We start from the raw sequence: 21,498 nt of genomic DNA, 5'->3' as shown, positions 1-21,498 counted from the left end.
AACTGGACAGCTCCCAAAACAACAATGCCCAAGCGGAACGGAAAGTGGCTCGTTCCCGCCGAGCATGTTCGGTGTGCAACAAGCCACTGGACTACCACGTATTTTGGTTCCGCCATCTGCAATGCCGCACATCTGAGACTCTGGCCGCTTGGGCCTGACCGACTGTATAAGACAGAACTCAAAACATTAAAAAACACTATTAACAATATAATTGAAAAACGAAAACATAAAACAAGAAATTATCATAAAAAAGTCCTCAGCCAGCTGTAAGAGTCCTTTTTTGTATTTTTGATTTTCGTGTGTGCCAAAGAAATGGAAAAAATGAGAAATTCCTTTGAAAAATGAAAACATTTGGTCTTCGGGAATTTTGTTCTATGAATACAGAATTTTTCTATCAGAAGGATGTTGTTTATCAGAAATTTAGTGTGTCTGTCTTCCATCACAATTCAGAAGATTATATTTTCATTGGAAAAAATCCAATTGTCCTACTACCTGCTCACTGGATCCCATCCCTACACCCCTCCTCTAGTCCATCTCTCTTTCCACAGTGCCCCATTCATAGCCTCTCTGGTGAACTCATCACTGTCCACTGGATGTGTTCCTGCAAACCCTGTTCAAGAACCCCTTGTCATCCACAACAACTATCCTGTCTCTCTTCTTCCCTTTCTCTCCAAAACTGTTTAACAGTTATTTTTTACCAACTCTCATTTTCTTATTCAAAATGGCCACCTAGACCCCCACCTGCTCAAACAATTTACCCATCAGAGGATCAGTGTCTTTATTGAAACCAATTTGAATCGCAAGTATGATTTTTTTTTTTTTTTTTTTTAACCTTACCCTTAATAAACTGATCAATGTAACTGAAATTACTGGTGGCAGTATAGTATAATGGTTAGGGAACTGGGCCTGTAACTCGAAGCAGTGAAACACTACTGCTGTAACTTTGAGGAAGTTTCTGAGTCTGCAGTGCTTCAGTAGGGCCTCTGATGGGGGGAATAAGGACATGCATTAAAGGGGAATCTAATAAAAGATGGGCATTTAACGTGTTGGCCCTCGTGCTAAAAATGATTCAACTATCTAACCTCTAATGTCTCATTTAACATTTAGACAACAAAAAAATAACTGATATATATATACAGAGATCCATCCCAAACAATGATGTCCTCAGGGTATAATGCTTTTCATTTAACCCTATTGTAGAGAACTGATCCAAAAAATTACATGGAGACTTCAATTCATATGAAATTCAAACAAGACTCCAAACATGTTATGTTATAAATATTGTGATTGTGGCTTTAGAAATGTAGTGAACAATAGCTGTGTCACCATCACACAATTCAAAAGAGGCCTTAATTAACCTAATTGAAAAGAGGAGAGGATTCTGTTTACTTTATCACTTCAAATGGTCTTCTGTTAGATCCAGACAAAATATTTAGTTTTGACACGTAAAGTAGGTCACATTAGCTATTCTGACAGTGAGATCAGACAAAATACATTCAAACTTTTGAATTCCCCTTTGATGTACAGCACCAAGGGACTTTTCCAGGCAGGTGAGCTGTAGGTTTCCTTTTACCTTTTAGTAGTAAGGGAAACTGGGGGGCTCACTGGGGGGGCTCCCTTCTGCTGGTTTGTTCCTGTCGCTGCTGCATGCACAACTCCTCTGTCGTCCCTCTCCAACCCCCTCAAGTGGGCCCTCTGACACAGCCAGCTTGGGTCCGATCAGTTTTGCTTTCCGTCCTCGAGTCAGACTTCCTTGCTGGAAGATAAATAGTGCGGACATGGTCTCTGTACACCAGCACCAGAGAGTGAATCCTGAGATCAGCAGAACCTGATCTTCGTTTTCAGTTTCAAAGCATCGAAGGTAAGTCTGATGCATAATGATCATGGCTGCTAATGCTGTCATTATGTCAGTGTACATGCATTCTTTATGTGTTCATACATACGAGTAAGCTACATGAGAGGCTATAGATTTAAACAGCAGCACAGGAGGTGACACAGTAATGTCCAGAATATGGCGAATATTAAAACTTTTAAGGTTGCTTTGAGATAGACACATTGACACACTTGTCATTGTTGTTAACATTGTCATTGTTAACATGCTGTATGCATTCTTAATTCATGTTCCTTTTGTTTTTGAGCCAGTAAATGTTGCTCTGTAGTGCTAATCATGACTACAGTGCCTATTCATTACTATCCATTTCATGCATTTCTTCAAGTCGTGTCAATGTTTAGCACATATCACCTTTCACTTGACCTGAGAAATTTATGGTTTACAAAATGGGATCAAGACTTACCCATAGAGGGAAGCAAATATTCTCAACTGCCCATCAACATAATCATCAGTCTGATTTTGCAAATACTTGGGTGTATGTGGTAGTCCTGAAGTATGAGATTTTTCCTGATTTTACTTATCTGATATCAGCTATCAAAGAGTGCAAAGGTTGTTTTTGTGTGTGCTTATGACTTACAAAGAACATTACCTCTGGCTGAGATATTTTCAGTCTGCAAACCAGTATTTCTTGATTAATCAAGAAACAATCATATTCCTGAGCCTGGTTCTTCACCACAGACTGCTGTGGGAAAAGGGAGGGAATGCATATGGCAGTACAGCAGTGAGGGAGACATTCTAGTGACTCAGTAGCTGCGAGTTTGAGTCCCGGGTGAGGCGCTGCTGCTGTACTAAATCATTTCTTCAGTAAATTTCCTGTAGTTTCACTGTAAATTTTAGCTGTATAAATACAGGGGAAAAGTCTAAAATGCAAATGTATTTTTCTGGGAATGTTTTTAGTCAGGTCTGACATTATTGCTCATATAAATATGGTAGACACACTTGTTCTCCTGCATTGTTGGTGGATCCTGCTGGCTAGGTACAACTAATGTAATGTAATGAAAGACCTAATTTCTGTCTTTGCCAGTGGGGGATGGAGGAGATCAGCCTGTACGGGTACCAGGAGGAGGTAATACAGCCAGCCCTGGAGGGCAGGAACATCATTATTTGGCTGCCAACAGGAGGAGGAAAGACTCGAGCTGCTGTCTACGTGGCGAAGAGACACCTGGAGTCCAGGCCAGGGGCGAAGGTGGCTGTCCTAGTGAACAAGGTAATGTGTTGTCATAGAGTGACGTGTGTGCTGCGTGTGTACCTGCCTGCTCAGTGTCCAGTATCAGGGATGAGATGGTTATGCGTTTCAGAGCTAGCAAGCATCGGTTATAAGATTATTCAATAGTGACTGTAATACAATGAAGCCAAAAACTACTTATATGATTTACAGCCCACCAAGCAACCTTTAATTTCCCCAGCCTCTTCTCCAAAAAACACCAGTTCAGCTTTCATTATGGTTTTTGGCACTGAAAGAAAAGGACAAAAATATGAATGTAAACTTGAATGTAAAGTTTATGAATAAACATTTGTGTGGTTGCTTCAGCAGTTGTGTAGCTGTTACCAAATTAAAAAGTTAGAGCTGTAGCATCTTAAAACTTTACCAGTGTAGTCTTATGACCATTACACCCTAATGGGATTTTTCAGACTATCAAATGGTGCCACTATGTCACCTTTCTACCATTTCCAAACATCCAGAAAAAATCACCCAACTTTAATGTTGAATATCTCAACCAATGAGATCTTGGTCTTCAGAAATGGCAGACCACTCAAAATACAGCTGTGAATCTCCGCTTTTCAACAGCACTAACCATGACAACTCTGTCTAAAACAGTTGTGATGTCATTAAGCAAACTATTTGTGTTTAATTGCCACATGTCACCATAGTGGCCATATTGTTTGAGCAAAAATTCTTGAATAGAATGTGGCATGTAAAGCTTGGTCCACAGATGCTGCATACCAAGTTTTGTTCATATTGATCCAGTTGTTCTGGAACAGCTGTTGTTTTAGTGTTTTTCATAAAATTCAAAATGGCTGAAATTTCAAGCAGATGGAGCTTATGAGTTCTTGACTCTGGGTCGAACAGGGTGAGGGGCTTGAGCTTTCATAATCTTCTCCCAAAATCACCTATTATAGCTGTCTTAAAGGCTGTAGGAGGAGCAGAAATAGGTGGAAGGAAAATAAGAAGTTTAATAAGAATGCAAAATAACAGGTGGTACGTTGCTAAAGCAACCACACTGATTAAATGTTTGTGTTCTTTTATGCTTGGTAAAGGCACAGAACTAGATGACTAGAAAGTAGTAACTTTATATTTTTAACTCTTTGTATACAGAAGAATTTTATTCCTATTCAAACAGCCAATGTAAAGCTTGCAATTGGTACATGGCTAATACAAACATTTAACACAGTTTTGATACTTTACCCAGGTTCACCTGGTGGACCAGCACTTCAACAAGGAGTTCCAGCCATTCCTCGGGGGGCGATACAGGGTAGCACCCATTAGCGGGGACTGTGACCAGAAGGACTTCTTTGGCCGAGTGGTGCAGGACAGCGATGTGATCATCTGCACAGCCCAGATCCTGGAGAACAGCCTGAGGAGCACTGAGGAGGACAAACACGTGGAGCTGACCGGTACTGCCACCTCCCTCTGCCACCTCCCTCTGGCAACTCCCTCTGCTACCTGCCTCTGGAACCTCCCTCTGCCTCCTCCCTCTGCCACCTCCCTCTGGCAACTCCCTCTGCCTCCTCCCTCTGCCACCTCCCTCTGCCTTCTCCCTCTGGCACCTCCCTCTGTCACCTGCCTCTGGAACCTCCCTCTGCCTCCTCCCTCTGGCACCTCCATCTGCCACCTCGCCCTGGCACCTTCACAGAGCACACAGGGAATCAGTCCTTAGAGCACACAGGGAATCAGTCCTTAGAGCACACAGGGAATCAGTCCTTAGAGCACACAGGGAATCAGTCCTTAGAGCACACAGGAATCGTCCTTGAGCACACAGGGAATCAGTCCTTAGAGCACACAGGGAATCAGTCCTTAGAGCACACAGGGAATCAGTCCTTAGAGCACACAGGGAATCAGTCCTTAGAGCACACAGGGAATCAGTCCTTAGAGCACACAGGGAATCAGTCCTTAGAGCACACAGGGAATCAGTCCTTAGAGCACACAGGGAATCCAGGTCTCTGTTGGTATAAAATGACAGGAAAGCAACCTGCACAACCTGCTATAGAGTGCAGAACTATTTTTACCTGTCCCCTTTATAGTCAGATATCCCCTTGATTACATCATTGTACCTGAAGAAGACTTGCTGCTGAATGCACTGATTGTAAGGCTATGGGATTGCTCTTCTGTTTCACTGTAATTAGCTATTACATTGTTTTGGTCGCTGCAAAGGTTGCTCTCCTGTTGTTTTATTATATTATACAAAGCCTCATTGGGTACCTAAGATTCTTCACATCCTCTTATACAGGCACATTTTCCCATTAATATAAGAGGGAAACTTAATAACCTTGATGAGCTGCATATAAATATCCAGCATGGAGTGGCTCAGACTCAATGGAGGCTGATTAGTGTCCTGTGAGTAAAAACCCTGCCCACCTCCCAGCGTTCCCTGACTAAGCGATGTGATGTCCCTGATTAATAATCATGATGACAATAATAAAAAGAGAAAGACAGTCACACACTCTATTATGCTCCTAAGTAATTTATTACAGAGACCAGTGTTCAGACACACACTGTCTTCTTCAGGGTTTCTGCTGTGCAAATGCTGACTGGAGTCTTGTATATGAAGTGTAGGTGATTGACAGTGGGTATCGCCTTGGACTATGCAGCATGTGAATAATCCTTACCTATGTTAACACTTAAAATACTGAACAATGTTCTTACATTTTACATAATATTAAATATATATGTCATGTAAACTAGTTATATAGGTACAAACAATGGATAAATACATACTGAGACATGATTTCCTGTCTTGTGAATTATGCATGCCTTTTGTAAGAAAAAAGGGACATCTCTCCAATTTGATGAAAATGATGTTTATTTACAGGAACGGCACTCTGGATTCCAGAATTAATCTGAATTCTGTAATCTGAACACAATGACTTTAAAAATCGTTTTGCAGACATAGCTTTCTGAGATGGAAACATATAAACAAAATCATATATTCAAAATAATGTGATTTGATTTAAGGAACCAGTGTCTGGCCTTCCTAAAGCAGTCTGCCAATCAGTAGGGGTCTGATGTTTCAGTCTCCAGAGGCCTATTGGGGAAACAGTCTATTGTACAGTTAATCAAGTCTCCTTCTTTGGAATAGTTCTTGACCACCCACCACTCACAGTCGCTATTCTATAATTGAGTACTATGCCCATCAGTGGCAGCAAGTCATGTCTTACAGTATACTTATACCTCAATGAACCTTATTAAACTATCCAGGAGGCTGGCATGCTTGATTTGCCAGTGTTTGAGACTCAAGTGCATCACTGAGAATCTTACTCTTTGCTGTTCATTCATGCTTCCTCACCCCAGACTTCACCTTGCTGATCATCGATGAGTGCCACCACACCCACAAGGACAATGTCTACAACAAGATCATGCAGCGCTACGTGCAGGCCAAGCCGAAAAGTGGCTTACCCCAGGTCCTGGGACTGACTGCATCTCCTGGGACAGGGGGAGCCAAAACCTTTCAGGGGGCAAAGGAGCACGTCCTGCAGGTTTGCAACAGGCCATGCGACCGCATTCTGTATTAGCTGCAGAGGCAGTGCAGTGTTGCGATTCCCTTATTACCCAACTGCAGCAGTCTAGGCATGAGAGCAGGAGCTGTGAAGAGCAGGTGATGAGGAAGGGGAGGATGCTTTGGTCATCGTATAGAGGGTATCTACATGGCCGACTCACTGGGACGTTGCGGAAAGAGAAGGCGAGTTGTTCATGTAAGGCTAGCCCTAGGCTTCATGCAGTAGACTAGCTCTGAGTGACCTCTCCTATAACATTTAGACCAGGGGTTTCCAACTTCATCTGAAAAGGGCTGATGTAGCTTTCAATAGCCTTACATCACATACTCGCCAAAGGCCTAATCCCTAATGAAAAACAGACAAGAGGGCTGGAAGCCTTGAAATTGCACGAAAAGTCGTTATGATGACAAGTCCTCTGCTTCTGGTTCCCTGATTAGGTCCTAAATATCTGAATAATTTACTGATTAATTAGGATAAATATGGAACACATCCCTGAAGACCACTCAGTACAAAGGAACAGCAGTACCACAGGCTCTGCGACACCTGGAACAGCCGAACTGTAGGGTGACATATGCACCATGAGACACCTGGTACAGCCGAGCTGTAGGGTGATATATGCATCATGTGACACCTGGAACAGCCCGACTGTAGGGTGACATATGCATCATGTGACACCTGGAACAGGCAGACTGTAGGGTGATATATGCATCATGTGACACCTGGAACAGCCTGACTGTAGGGTGATATATGCATCATGTGACACCTGGAACAGGCAGACTGTAGGGTGATATATGCATCATGTGACACCTGGAACAGCCTGACTGTAGGGTGATATATGCATCATGTGACACCTGGAACAGGCAGACTGTAGGGTGATATATGCATCATGTGACACCTGGAACAGCCCGACTGTAGAGTGATATATGCATCATGTGACACCTGGAACAGCTCGACTGTAGGGTGATATATGCATCATGTGACACCTGGAACAGCCCGACTGTAGGGTGATATATGCATCATGTGACACCTGGAACAGCCCGACTGTAGGGTGATATATGCATCATGTGACACCTGGAACAGCCCGACTGTAGAGTGATATATGCATCATGTGACACCTGGAACAGCCCGACTGTAGGGTGACATATGCATCATGTGACACCTGGAACAGCCGAGCTGTAGGGTGATATATGCATCATGTGACACCTGGAACATCCTGACTGTAGGGTGATATATGCATCATGTGACACCTGGAACAGCCTGACTGTAGGGTGATATATGCATCATGTGACACCTGGAACAGCCCGACTGTAGGGTGATATATGCATCATGTGACACCTGGAACAGCCTGACTGTAGGGTGATATATGCATCATGTGACACCTGGAACAGCCTGACTGTAGGGTGATATATGCATCATGTGACACCTGGAACAGCCTGACTGTAGGGTGATATATGCATCATGTGACACCTGGAACAGCCTGACTGTAGGGTGATATATGCATCATGTGACACCTGGAACAGCCTGACTGTAGGGTGACATATGCATCATGTGACACCTGGAACAGCCTGACTGTAGGGTGACATATGCATCATGTGACACCTGGAACAGCCTGACTGTAGGGTGATATATGCATCATGTGACACCTGGAACAGGCAGACTGTAGGGTGACATATGCGTTCTTTGTTCGGCTCCCAGGCTCTAGTTGCTCTGAGCACTGTTCTCTCTGTGACTGACAGATCTGTGCCAACCTGGACGCCTCGGCCATCGTGTCTCCCCAGGAGAACTCTGAGGAGCTGCAGAGGAAGGTCCCCAAGCCAGTGAAGAAGTATGACATCGTCAACCAGAGACCGAAGGTGAGCCACTCTTACTCTGATCTCAGGCTTATGGCTCGAGAGGGAAATTGAAAAATATCTAATTTAATAGCAAACCTCCTTGGTCACCAAATGCTTATGAGACTGCAGGTCTGCCGTCCAGCCCATCTGCACAGCAGGACTTATGTCTTGCGTGTCTATGATGACACTATTAGCTTGCTCTTTTACTGGTCCCTAGTTCTAACTGTGGATTTCTAGCCATGTCAGGCTGCACCTCTCCCCACCCCTCCCTAGCCTATAGTTCAGCTCACTGTACCTAGCTAGGATAATTTGATTATGTTAGTGTATCTGGCAGGATTGTTTTTGTATGATTAGGTGTGATTCCAGTGCTAGTTTGTACTTGGTAGGATTCTTGCTTGCTGAACAAGCTTACTCTACAGGGTTGGAGTCCTGATCGATGTGGTCACTTCTGGCACTACGATCCTTACTTCACTCTAGTGTTTCTTTTGCGCCTCTACATCATGAAACCTATGCACTTGTTGTACGTCGCTCTGGATAAGAGCGTCTGCTAAATGCTTATAATGTAATGTAATGTAATGCCCTTACTGTAAGTTGCTTAGTTTCTAATAGAGATACTGTTTGTAACTGTCTCTCAGGACCCCTTTGGGGACCACCTGAAGTCGATGATGAGTAAGATACATGAGTTCAGCGCAGTGGAAAATCTCAGGAGTGATTTTGGCTCACAGGAGTATGAGGCTGATGTGGTTCAGCTTGAGAAACAAGGTGAGCTTTGTGTACCTGAAAATGAATGATAACACTCATTTTATTTGTGTAAATTTCCTTGTATGGTGCACTAAGTAAAAATATATACAGAGAAATAAAACAGAATAAACTCAAAAACAAAATAAAAGAGGAGGAGTCAAATAACTACTATATAAGTTTTTTTTATGTAAATGGTATTTAAATGAAAAAGTGGGTCTTTAAGCAAGATGGAATTGTGTAATGGCTTAATTGTATTGGTTTTCAGTTATCTTTACACTTATGTAACACCTTGTATCAGTGTTACATGGTTTCCTTGGCTAGGGTCAATTATGCTGGCTATGTTGTTTCATTACATTGGTTTGAAATGGTTGTGTTGTTGATTGGTTAGGTGCTGTACACTCATGTCCTCTTTGTTGGATAATGCCATTGGTTGGTTGTATTGTAATGTACTGCTGTGGAGGCGACTCTGTGTCATCACCCTGGTCCATCCTGGTTCCAGCTGCGGTGGAGGGGAACAGGAAGCTGGCTCAGTGCGCTCTCCACCTGCGTCAGTACAACGACGCGCTGCTCATCAACGACACGGTGCGCATGGCTGACGCATTCCGGCTGCTCAGGGACTTCTACAGCAGAGAGGCAGAGAAGCGCGTCGGGCTGGATGACACCGACCACTTCCTGTTCGATCTGTTCCAGGGTGAGGACCAGTCCTCCTCAGCCACGCCCACTCTCGTCTTCCCCCCAGGGAGGCTTACCCCCTGTAGAGAAGCAATATTAATGAGTAATGTGTAGCATTTACATAGCTCACTTCAAGATCACAGAGTGCTTCACAGTGAAGTGGGGAATTCACCTTAACCATCATCACTGGCCAAAGTATGACAGCCATTTTGCATCAGAACGCAAACCACATATTAGCTTAGGTAGAGAGCGAGGGAATTACTAACACAAATAAATTAGCAGATGATTAAGTGGCCAGGTTGAAAAAGCCAGTGTAAGTGTGATAAGCTTGCTTTGGCAATACCTTCCTTATTTTATTTTATTTATTCTTTATTTTACCGGGAAAACTGCATTGTGATTGATATCTACTTTTAAAGAGGGACCTGGCATATACAGTTGTTAAATCAATATCACAATAAGAAGACTCATAAGCAGGTGATAGGACAAGTTGTAGAAACGGTTGAACAGATTAAATTATTAAAGCTTTTTGGTGTGCAGTAGTAAAAACCCATTTCCCAAATTTCTGTGTAAGGTGGGGGAATTTTTAAAAAGCAATACATTTCTAGAACGAAGCTGATAGCTACTGGTATTCCAGTGAAGTAAATAGCTCAAGTAATAAAGTTGCTTTTCTATGATGCCTTTTTAAATTTAGAGATACAAGTGAATGGACCCATGTAAAATTAATGAAGTACAACCAGTCTTTTCATGGAGAAGACAGTGATGAGTGAGTGATTTGGCTTTTGTAATTCTCTATGATACATGGCCTCCTGACAGGGAAAAAGCCATACAGTAGCAGGAGACACCAGGGCCTGTGCTGGTCAGACCAATGCTTTTTAGACAGAGAAGCTTTGACTAACGGTTGCTAAGGTGATGATGGCTCTTCCCGTAGTGAACGAAGCTGAACTGCAGGCGCTGGCGGCTCTAACGCAGTTTGAGAATCCCAAGCTGGGGCAGCTGCAGAAGACCCTGCTGGAGCAGTTTGTGGGGCAGAATAAGTCCCGTGGGATTCTCTTCTCCAAGACCCGCGTCAGCACCCACTGCCTGTTTGACTGGGTCTCCGACAACCGCCCCATGCAGGATGCCGGCATTAAGCCTGCCATATTGACCGGAGCCAGCAACCAGGCCAGTCACATGACACAGGTATCCACACCAGTCACATGAACTCTGAGCTCGGTATAGTGGGATTTTGGAACCTTCTTCAGACAGAAAAGTCAACAGTTTTTTTAGGGATGAAGTAGGTGAAATTTACTTCACAGTCAGAGCTACATAACTTTCCCTTAAGGTTCCATGATGTCTAGATGTGTGGTGATTGTGGAGGCCTCAAAAGGCATCAGACTTCATCCTAGTGTTCATGAAACCACACTCTAATCTGTTTGAATGGAAATTGTTATCATCTTGGAATATGGGGACATCCTGAAGGAACAGTGTTTGCAAAGTGATACAGCGTAACCAACAAGCTGTAGCATAAATATAAAGATGCCTGAAAACCAGTACTATGAAAGCATCACCACGGGGTACACCTGGTCTTGTACAATAGCATGATATGCCTTGGCCATTACATGACCATGCAAAGCTGCCTTTGGGCCCAATCACTCTGCTAAGATGAGCTGTACATACTGTTATAGATCCACCACTATTTTTAACAGCTGGCAACCCATGCAGATGTAGGAAAAAGTGTAAAAGTTGGCTGATCAGACTGTATTAGTTTTTCCATTTCTTGGGTGCAGGTTTTGTACTCAGGCCAGGTTATGAATTTTCTGTGCTCTGGCCTTTATTTCCACATGGCAATCTTGACAGGGACGCCTGCTTTGTGACGCTCACAACATCCAGTTTTTTGAGACTCAGTCACAGAGGTGTTTATTCAAATCTGTGGTCATTTTTGAGGCCATAGTTTTGGGATGTTTAGCAATCATCCTGTTTTTTGTCTGTCCCAAAAAACAGGATAATTGCTAAAGTGGTGAGCTTCAATTTGCAAGCTCTTTACCGATGCAAATTATTTATGTTTCTCATATTATTGCACCAGCAGTTCTGACACTGGCCTGTTTTGTTAGTTGCCTCATGCTTCTTTGGAGACTCACGTATTAAAGACCTGATTGCCAGACCTCTTTTATCACAAACACACACTGCTAATTTGCATTCAGCTTAATTTAGCTTCTTCAAAGTACTTCAAGTCTTTTTTTATGTGGTGTTTCCATTATTTTCTCCAACACCTATCGCTAATCACTACCACTTCAGCTTCACTACTGCCCAAGTAACTGACACAAAAGCAAGCCTTAAGACATGTTTTAGGGTTTTTTGAAAAGTCCTTAGTCATAAAAATGAATAAGCCAGAAGATAGATTCATGTTTGACCTGTGTGTGAGGGATGGGGTGCAGGGGATTTTGAGCATAATGTTTCTTGGTGGCTGCTGTCCATTGCAGAAAGATCAGAAGCAGACCATTCGACAGTTCCGTGAGGGTGCCTTGAATCTCCTCATCTCCACCAGTGTGGCTGAGGAGGGCCTGGACATCCCAGAGTGCAACCTGGTGGTGCGTTACGGGCTGCTGACCAATGAGATCGCCATGCAGCAGGCCAGCGGGCGCGCCCGGGCAGAGGACAGCGTGTACTCCGTGGTGGCGCGGGCAGGTGGTCAGGAGGTGCGGAGGGAGCGCACTAATGAGTACCTGGAGGAGCTGAGCAGGAGGGCCATCGCAGAGATCCAGAGTATGGAGCAGCTCGCCTTCCAGCAACAGGTGAGCCTACAGGGTCCGCCCCCATGACCATGTCTTTGTGTTGGGCATGTCTCTGTCTCTCTCTGTCTCTGTGACCATGTCTCTGTCTCTCAATTTCAATTTCAAAGTGGCTTTATTGGCATGACGAATATAGGCACTTGTTTTGCCAAAGCAGTGGTTAAAACATACAACTATATACGATGAATCCAAGAATCTGAATTTGTTATATAAAAAATATAAAAATATATACAAAAATATCAGTAAGTGATGTTAGGTGTGTGTGTGTCTGTCTGACTATCTGTGTGTTGTGTGCATGAGTGAATATGTGTCTGCATGTACGTGTTTCCCTTCTCTTTTTGCTCTCCTCTCCCTCAGGTAGTGGAGTGTGATTTCTCTTCTCTTTTTGCTTTCCTCTCCCTCAGGTAGCAAAGTGTGATTTCCCTTCTCTCTTTGCACTCCTCTTCCTCAGGTAGTGGAGTGTGATTTCCCTTCTCTTTTTGCTCTCCTCTCCCTCAGATAGCGGAGTGTGATTTCTCATCTCTTTTTGCTCTCCTCTCCCTCAGGTAGCAAAGTGTGATTTCCCTTCTCTCTTTGCTCTCCTCTCCCTCGGGTAGTGGAGTGTGATTTCCCTTCACTTTTTGCTCTCCTCTCCCTCAGGTAGCGGAGTGTGATTTCCCTTCTCTCTTTGCTCTCCTCTCCCTCAGGTAGCGGAATGTGATTTCTCTTCTCTTTTTGATCTCCTTTCCCTCAGGTAGCGGAGTGTGATTGCTCTTCTCTTTTTTCTCTCCTCTCCCTCAGGTAGCGGAGTGTGATTGCTCTTCTCTCTTTGCTTTCCTTTCCCTCAGGTAGCGGAGTGTGATTTCTCTTCTTTTTTTGCTCTCCTCTCCCTCAGGTAGCGGAGTGTGATTTCCCTTCTTTCTTTGCCCTCCTCTCCCTCAGGTTGCGGAACTGCAGAGGCAAAGTGTGATTTCTCTGCGGCTGGCGGAGCTTCAGCTGACGGAAAGGCAAAACCGCTGCCTAGCATCTGATGTCCGACTCCATTGCCGGCTCTGCAACACCCCAGTTGCCCTGGGCAATGACATGCAACTGATTAATGGCTCACAATATGTCAACATCAACCCTAACTTTGAGTGAGCCTTCCGTCCTGCTTCTCACTGCTCTGTTTCTCTGTGCTCATGGATTTGGGTGTGTGTGTGTGTGGTGTACACATCTGTACAGCGTACACATACACACAGTGGCCTCCCAGCTGTTTCTGAGCTGCTGGAACCACCACATCTGGCGCCAGCAACTATCCCACTGTCAGAGTTGTTCAATTCACACATCTTGCCCATTCTAATGTTTGGTCAGGCAGCCAGATGAGTTCCTGCTTGGAGGCACAGCCTATTTGCATTAATGAGCAGCTGGCAAGGTGCATGAAATGGCCACTGGGTGTACGTGTGCCCTTTACTTCAAATCTACAATGACTAATTTCATTTTTGGACAAGTGTATACCATACAGACTTACCTATATATTCATTTTGAGAAAATATGGGACACAGATTTGTAAAGGAAAAGAGAAGGACCCCAGTTGAGACTTCAGCCATTCTCACATGCAGTGTGTGTGAGATCTCCAGGGCTGCTGCTGCTGTGAAGCAGAGATGATGCCCTATGCTTATCAGTGTGCAATTAGTCAGGGCTTACAATGTTACATGGTATTTGTCAGGGTTTATTAAATTGACACTGTTCAGGGGGAAAAATGCAACATTTTCCATGGTGTACTACATGGAATGTGATTGGTTAAGATTTTGTGCATTAATGGCATGTGATTGGTTGGTTTTTACTACATTAATGGCATGTCATTGGTTGGTTTTTACTACATTAATGGCATGTGATTGGTTGGTGTTTACTACAGAAATGGCATGTGATTGGTTGGGGTTTACTACATTAATGGCATGTGATTTGTCAGGGTTTAGTACATTAATGGCATGTGATTGGTTGGGGTTTACTACATTAATAGAATGTGATTGGTCAGGGTTTATTACATTAATGGCAGGTGATTGGTTGGGGTTTACTACATTAATAGAATGTGATTGGTCAGGGTTTACTACATTAATGGCATGTGATTTGTTGGGGTTTATTACATTAATGGCAAGTGATTGGTTGGGGTTTACTACATTAATGGCATGTGATTGGTCAGGGTTTGCTACATTAATAGAATGTGATTGGTCAGGGTTTACTACATTTGATTGGTTGGGGTTTACTACATTAATGGCATGTGATTGGTCGGGGTTTACTATATTAATGGCATGTGATTGGTCAGGGTTTACTACATTAATGGCATGTGATTGGTCAGGGTTTACTATATTAATGGCATGTGATTGGTTGGGGTTTACTATATTAATGGCATGTGATTGGTCGGGGTTTATTACATTAATGGCATGTGATTGGTCAGGGTTTACTACAAAGCAGGAGCGAAGGTGGAGCTTGACAGGACGTTTGAAGACTGGGAGCCCGGGCGTGAGATCAGCTGTGCCAACTGTGGCAAGGTGAGCTTCTCCACATGCATTCATTGGATAGATTCTGTCTTACTGACATTCAAACTTTTAATGGCTTTGTTATTCAAAAACCACATATGTGGGTAATATTCACAGTGTGTGTTGGTATATATTAGTTTGTATACACCATACCCACTCTTAAGTTTTTAAGGATCCCAGTTAATTGTGAGCCAACTCCACAAGTAGGCGGAGGCTGTCCTGTTGGCTCTAGTGTAGGCGAGGGTCAGGACTTTGAACCTGAACCTGGCAGCGACCGGTAGCCAGTGGATTGGCCTCAGCAGAGGAGTGACGTGACAGAAATTATGAATGTTGAAGAAAAGTCGGCTAGCAGCATTTTGAATCATCTGTAGAGGCTGTATGGCACAGGCTGGCAGGCTTGCAAGGAGGGTGTTGTAGTAATCTAGACGGGAGATTACCATGGCCTGGATGAGTAGCTGGGCGGAGTGTGTGGTTAGGTATGGTTGAATTCTCCTGATGTTGTACAATAGGAATCTGCAGGACTGTGATGTTGCCTCGATGTACTCCTTTAAGTCCTGCCGGTCATCCAGAACCACCCCCAGGTTCTTTGCAGAGTGCGAGGCAGTCACTGTGCTGTCATCAACAGTGATTGAGAGCTCCCGTAGCAAGGTACTGTAGGGGATGAACAGCAGCTCGGTCTTGTTAAGGTTGATCTTCCGATGATGCCTGGCTATACATGTTGAGATATCAGCCAGGCAGGCAGATATTCTCTCATTGACCTGTATGGCAGAGGGAGGGAAAGAGATGAAGAGTTGTGTATCATCAGCATAACAGTAATAAGAGAAGCCATGTGAATTAATGACTGAACCAAGAGATTTGGTGTAAATGGAGAATAAGCCCCAGTACAGATCCCTGTGGGACTCCTGTAACAAGGGGATGAGGTGCAGAGACAGACCCCATCCAGGTGACCTGGTAGGACCTATCTGCAAGATAGGAACCAAACCAAGAGAGGACAGTCCCAAAAATTCCCATCTCAGCCAGTTTGGATAGGAGTAGTTTGTGGTTGACCCTGTGGAATGCTGCAGACAGGTCTAGGAGGATCAGGACAGAGGAGAGGGATGAAGCTCTTGCTGAGGCCCTGGGGGTATGCAAGAAGGCAATGCAGCTGGAGTGGAGGTGTTATTTGGGGTGATCTGGGTCTCTGTGAGGCAAGGAAGTGAAGAGACTTTGTCTTGGCATGGGCAGTGATTAAGTCATACATGCTGAATGAAGACTACACACAACAATGTTCTCAACCAACAAAAAACTTATTTATTATAATGATACATCATATTAAATGATAGATCTTATAATGATATATCTCTTATAAATTTTTCAGCTCTTTGCCTATGTTTAATTGTGGTCTGAAACAAACCATTACAATGAATGTCTGGGCATGTGTTTATTGTGTGTGTAGGAATGGGGGATGGAGATGATCTACAAGGAGGTGACTCTGCCCAACCTGGGTATTAAAAACTTTGTCCTGGACAGCCTGGGCCACAGACAGTCTGTCAAGAAATGGAAGGATGTCCCATTTTGCGTTGAGGACTTCAAATACACAGACTATGTCCTTAAAAAGTTCCCTGATCTGCTCTGAGGACACACGTGCCCTTTTCTCCCATAGATACAGGGCTGTTAACACTCCCACTTCTTCACTGGACCAGCCCCTGAGAGACCAATCAAACACAGTATGTGATTACCCCCACTTTCACTCCTATCTCATTCTCCTAATGCAGTGGTGTCAAACTCGTGCCATGGAGGGCCGTGTGTATGCAGCCTCAGATCTTGATTATATAATTAGTTAAATTATTTGCTGAATTAGGGATGCAGGTTTGTGCACAATGGTGACCCGACGTCTATGGTGACCCGCATTGTCTAGATAAAATTTTTCTTATATTCTGTGCTTCAATGCAGTTAAACGCATATGGCTGAATGAGTAATTGGACTCAATTAAGGCAGCATTAATTGGTTGGAATGAAAACCTGCATACACACGGCCCTCCATGGCACGAGTTTGACACCACTGTCCTAATGGTACCTATTATTTGGGAGGTATTTTTTATTTTGTATCTTGTTACAAAATACAAAATACCTCCCAAATAAATGCATCTAAGTTTCTGTCAGAATTGTAGAGACGTTGAAGGCGGTAGTGGTATAAACTGTCACAGTTCCTGTTTCTGACCAGCAGAGGCCGCCAGTTCCCCAGCCCTTGTGTGTCTCATTTTTGTATGTTTTGTCTTCCCTGATTGTCATTGTATTGTCATTTGCATCTCCTTCCCTTTGTATATAAGTCCCTTGTTCTCCCCATGTCTGCTTAGTCTTAGGGTGCGCTCCAATACTCAAAAAATCTATCCACCGTTCCTCAACTACCACCTCATCTCCTCTGTGCCCCGGAAACCGATATTTGTGTCCTCCCTTCTCTAGTATCCCAATATTGGAGGAGATGAGCGAATCTTCTTCAAACTTGGCTGCTTAGGCTCATTCCAACTGCTTATTTTATCTGTCCTTGTCACCTTTGTCCTTGAATGACCGAGAGGTCCAGCATCTTTAAGATCACCATCCTTAAGGTCATTCCAACCTGTTAAATGCTCCTTGAAGAAGGTGAGGAGCTAGGAGGCTCCGAAGAATGTTTAATCAAGGAAACATGTGGAAGTATTTTTCAGAATACATGACATATAAATGATCGAACTCTCCCCATCTGCCATCTCTGTAATTGACGTGGCTTCAAACTGATGTTTGAAAGAGCAAGAACGTTCCATTTGCCCGATATGTTTCCTCGATTTCTCCATCCTCACGTCCTTTCCTCACAACCTTTCCTTGCATTTTTTCCTTGCATCTTCCATAGGGTGGAGCTAAGGAGTTAGGAAAGGATGCAAGGAAAGGATGCAAGGAAGTAAAATTAAGCAATTAGACAGAGACCCTTGTCTCCTCCCAGCGAAGGATACATCAATGTATCGTCCCGCGGAAGTCGTTTCAGGTTTCTTGGTGACATCATTGTGCTCATGCCCACAGAGATTGAAAGCCTATTCCACAGAATCTGGCACTATCCAAATTTTAGAAAGTGGAGAAATGGCTGAGTATTTTCCAACACACAAAAAAGTGCCTGTCCAGTACAAGTAGTATTATAGTCCACTTTTCCAAATAGGCCCAAGTGAAAAAAAAAGCATTAATCAAAATGACATTGTGAAATGACAATTCTATAAGGTGAATTTTGAGGGTTCTTGGACTTTCACCCAAATACCACTGTTGAAGACTGGTGAAGCCACAAATGACACAGGATATAAATGGCATGGAAGTGTCAAAAGGACAGCAGATTACACCAGGCTATGAAAAATACCTAGAGAAAGTATCTAGAGAAATGATAGGTAGAATCATAAGATCACATTCCATCAGAAAAGGCAAATTATTACGATCAGTTTCTCTATTCCTGGAGGAGTAGGAGGGGGTCTCTTGAGGGTATTACACGCCTAGTCCTGTCCAGGCCTTATTTGGGCAAACAAAGAGGGTGGTGTGGAAGGCTTGCTCAGGACAGTCTGCTTAACAGTTTTCCTGGTACCATAGTTATAGCCATATGGAGTCATTTAGTTATGTACTTTGTTGGTAAACATGTTTATGTTTATTTGCCTTAGCCAGCATGTAATCCTGAGTTCAGCTATAGGTATTGAATGTGTCCATATGTTCAAATATGAACATTAGGGAACAATAACTTGGATAATATGAAGCAACAAATACATTTCACTAATCTACAGAAATGTTTCTGTATTAGCCTATGTTAGATACAATGAACTTGCTCTGTTTGTTCAGATATCCAGCACATTGGGACTCATGAAATAACAGTAAATTGTAATGTTTTGTATACTATGACATGTTTACTTTGATCTAATGTTGCTGATTACATATTAATTAGTATTAATCTCGACATGAACTGCAAGGTCAGGTTTTTGTGTTCTACATACAACTACTTTCACTTGAACCTCAGAAGCTATTTTGTAGACTTAAATGGCCATGTGTAAGATCTGTGATTGGCTATGGGAATATCTGTGGGCTCAACATAAGTCAGTTATGACTGATACTTCATCAATAGTTGATATCTACTTTAATGATGGAGAAGCATATAAACCAGTGGTGTCAAACTCGTGCCATGGAGGGCCGTGTGTATGCAGGTTTTCATTCCAACCAATTAATGCTGCCTTAATTGAGTCCAATTATTCATTAAGCCATATGCATTTAACTGCATTGAAGCACAGAATATAAGAACATTTTTATTTAGACAATGTGAGTCACCATAGACGTCGGGTCACCATTGTGCACAAACCTGCATCCCTAATTCAGCAAATAATTTAACTAATTATATAATCAAGATCTGAGGCTGGAATGAAAACCTGCATACACACGGACCTCCATGGCGCGAGTTTGACACCACTGATATAAACTGTCTCCTCCCCACCTTTCCTCCACATACATCCGGGCAGGAGACGAGTGGTAGTGGGGGGGGGGGGAGTGGGGGGGGGCGGAAGAAAGGAGGTGAGGAGTGAAATCTGATGGGGCGCATCTTTTGTGTGGGAAATCCAGGTTCAGAAATGAAAGGTCCTCTACAGTATTTTGTTCCAAATATTTGGTTTGCAAATTAGCATAATTCTTCTGCCAGGCAGTAAAATTAATTAGTGAAATCAGCTGGGTTCACGGGTGGAAGAAAGACACGGCAAGACCTTTTTACTGAGAATCTAAATAGTTTCTAAATACTTAAAATCCTGAACCTGCTCTAGTTCAAGGCCTTTGATGGTTACCATAGGACTGAGGAGAGAAGGACGGATAAAATATGTGATTGGAATGAGCCCCTGTTGAAACTCCCAGAAACAGGAGCTGAAGATGGCCGCAGTACAGGCCTGGCAGAGCTTCACCAGGGAAGATACCCAGCCTGTAATTTAAAGGGTGAGCCTGGCAGAGCATCACCAGGGAAGATACCCAGCCTGTAATTTAAAGGGTGAGCCTGGCAGAGCATCACCAAGGATGATACCCAGCCTGTAATTTAAAGGGTGAGCCTGGCAGAGCATCACCAAGGATGATACCCAGCCTGTAATTTAAAGGGTGAGCCTGGCAGAGCATCACCAAGGATGATACCCAGCCTGTAATTTAAAGGGTGAGCCTGGCAGTGCAGGCCTGGCAGAGCTTCTCTAGGGAAGATGCCCAGAGTCTGGCAATGTCTATGGGTTGCAGACTTCAGGCAGTCATCAAACGCAAAGGATTTGCCACCAAGTGCTAAATATGATGACTTTATTTAAGGTTGTGTTAATTTGTCCAATTTCTTTTGGTCCAGTTCTTTTGGGAACTATGTATAAAAAAGGGCTGTGTTTTCCACATGAATCACACAATATGGGTGTAAATAACTTCAAATTAAAGCTGAAAGTCTGCTATTCTGCTATTCTCAATGATATTCATTGTTTCATTTCAATTTCAATGTGCTGGAGTACAGAGCCAAAACAGCAAAAATTATGCCACTGTCCAGATACATACGGACTGTACTGTATAGAAATTTAATAATACATATTAGTATCAAATTCAATCAATCAAATCAATCAAATTTTATTTGTATAGCGTATTTTACAGCACTTGTCACAATACGCTTCACAGACAACCCTAGCCTAAACCCCTACAGGAGCAAGCCTAATCCAACAGTGGCAAGGAGAAACTCCCTGTGGCAGATGGGAAGAAACCTCGGAAGGAACCAGGCTCAAGGGGGAAACCCATCCTCAGTTTTACAGGGGGTGGGTTTATGATGTGGCTCAGATGATGGGCAGGCCGGGTGGTGGTGATGAGGAGCAGCAGGTGGCGACGGATGTGGGCACGGTCGTGGTAATGACGAAAGAGGGGCTGGAGCGCAGTGGTGGGGGAGACCAGACGACTCTCAAAGCACTCTCGAAGATTGGGGCAAGAGCCCTGCCGGCAGCGTGGGGAAGAAGGTAGAAATGGCGATTAGGGAATTTGCAATAGAACAGACAGTAGATGAAGTGGCAGTGGTATGAATTGGGGGGCCCCAATACAAATAAGCATACATGTTTCTAGAAATACACTATATGACCAAAAGTTGACACCTGTTTTTCATAGTTTGGGCTAGGCACCATAGGCCCAGTGAAGGAAAATGTTAATGCTACAGCATACTATCACATTCTAGATGATTCTGTGCTTCCCTAACACTTTGGGGAAGGCCCTTTCCTGTTTCAGCATGACAATGTCCCCTGGCTCACAGCGAGGTCCATATAGAAATGGTTTTGTCGAGAATCGTGTGGACTTGACTGGCTAGCACAGAGCTCTGACCTCAACACCATCCAACACCTTTGGGATCAATTGAAAAGTCAATTGCGAGCCAGG

General features: G+C 43.6%; 1 protein-coding gene across 4 annotated transcripts; it reads left to right on the top strand.

Annotated features, from left to right (window-relative positions):
• The first annotated feature begins 1,709 nt into the window (after positions 1 to 1,709).
• On the top strand, positions 1,710 to 20,561 carry LOC135243180 (ATP-dependent RNA helicase DHX58-like). Of its 4 annotated transcripts, none has more exons than XM_064314801.1 (13): positions 1,721 to 1,861; positions 2,570 to 2,660; positions 2,916 to 3,098; positions 4,303 to 4,507; positions 6,402 to 6,586; positions 8,341 to 8,457; positions 9,072 to 9,198; positions 9,677 to 9,868; positions 10,778 to 11,028; positions 12,309 to 12,620; positions 13,539 to 13,729; positions 15,031 to 15,124; positions 16,548 to 20,561. In XM_064314801.1, exons 3-13 carry the CDS (start codon positions 2,922 to 2,924, stop codon positions 16,725 to 16,727), a joined length of 2,031 nt encoding a protein of 676 aa, XP_064170871.1. In that variant the 5' UTR covers positions 1,721 to 1,861; positions 2,570 to 2,660; positions 2,916 to 2,921; the 3' UTR covers positions 16,728 to 20,561. The 4 variants fall into 4 exon arrangements, 3 of the variants coding, with proteins under 3 accessions (XP_064170870.1, XP_064170871.1, XP_064170872.1); XM_064314802.1 differs by having other exon boundaries at positions 2,533 to 2,660; XM_064314800.1 differs by lacking the exon at positions 2,570 to 2,660 and having other exon boundaries at positions 1,710 to 1,861.
• Positions 20,562 to 21,498: the final 937 nt, after the last annotated feature.

This window comes from Anguilla rostrata, chromosome 17 (genome assembly GCF_018555375.3).
Source record: "Anguilla rostrata isolate EN2019 chromosome 17, ASM1855537v3, whole genome shotgun sequence".
In the NCBI taxonomy this organism is placed as follows: domain Eukaryota; kingdom Metazoa; phylum Chordata; class Actinopteri; order Anguilliformes; family Anguillidae; genus Anguilla; species Anguilla rostrata.
Note: the sequence above shows the minus strand (reverse complement) of the source record. Positions and strands in the feature narration are given on the sequence as shown.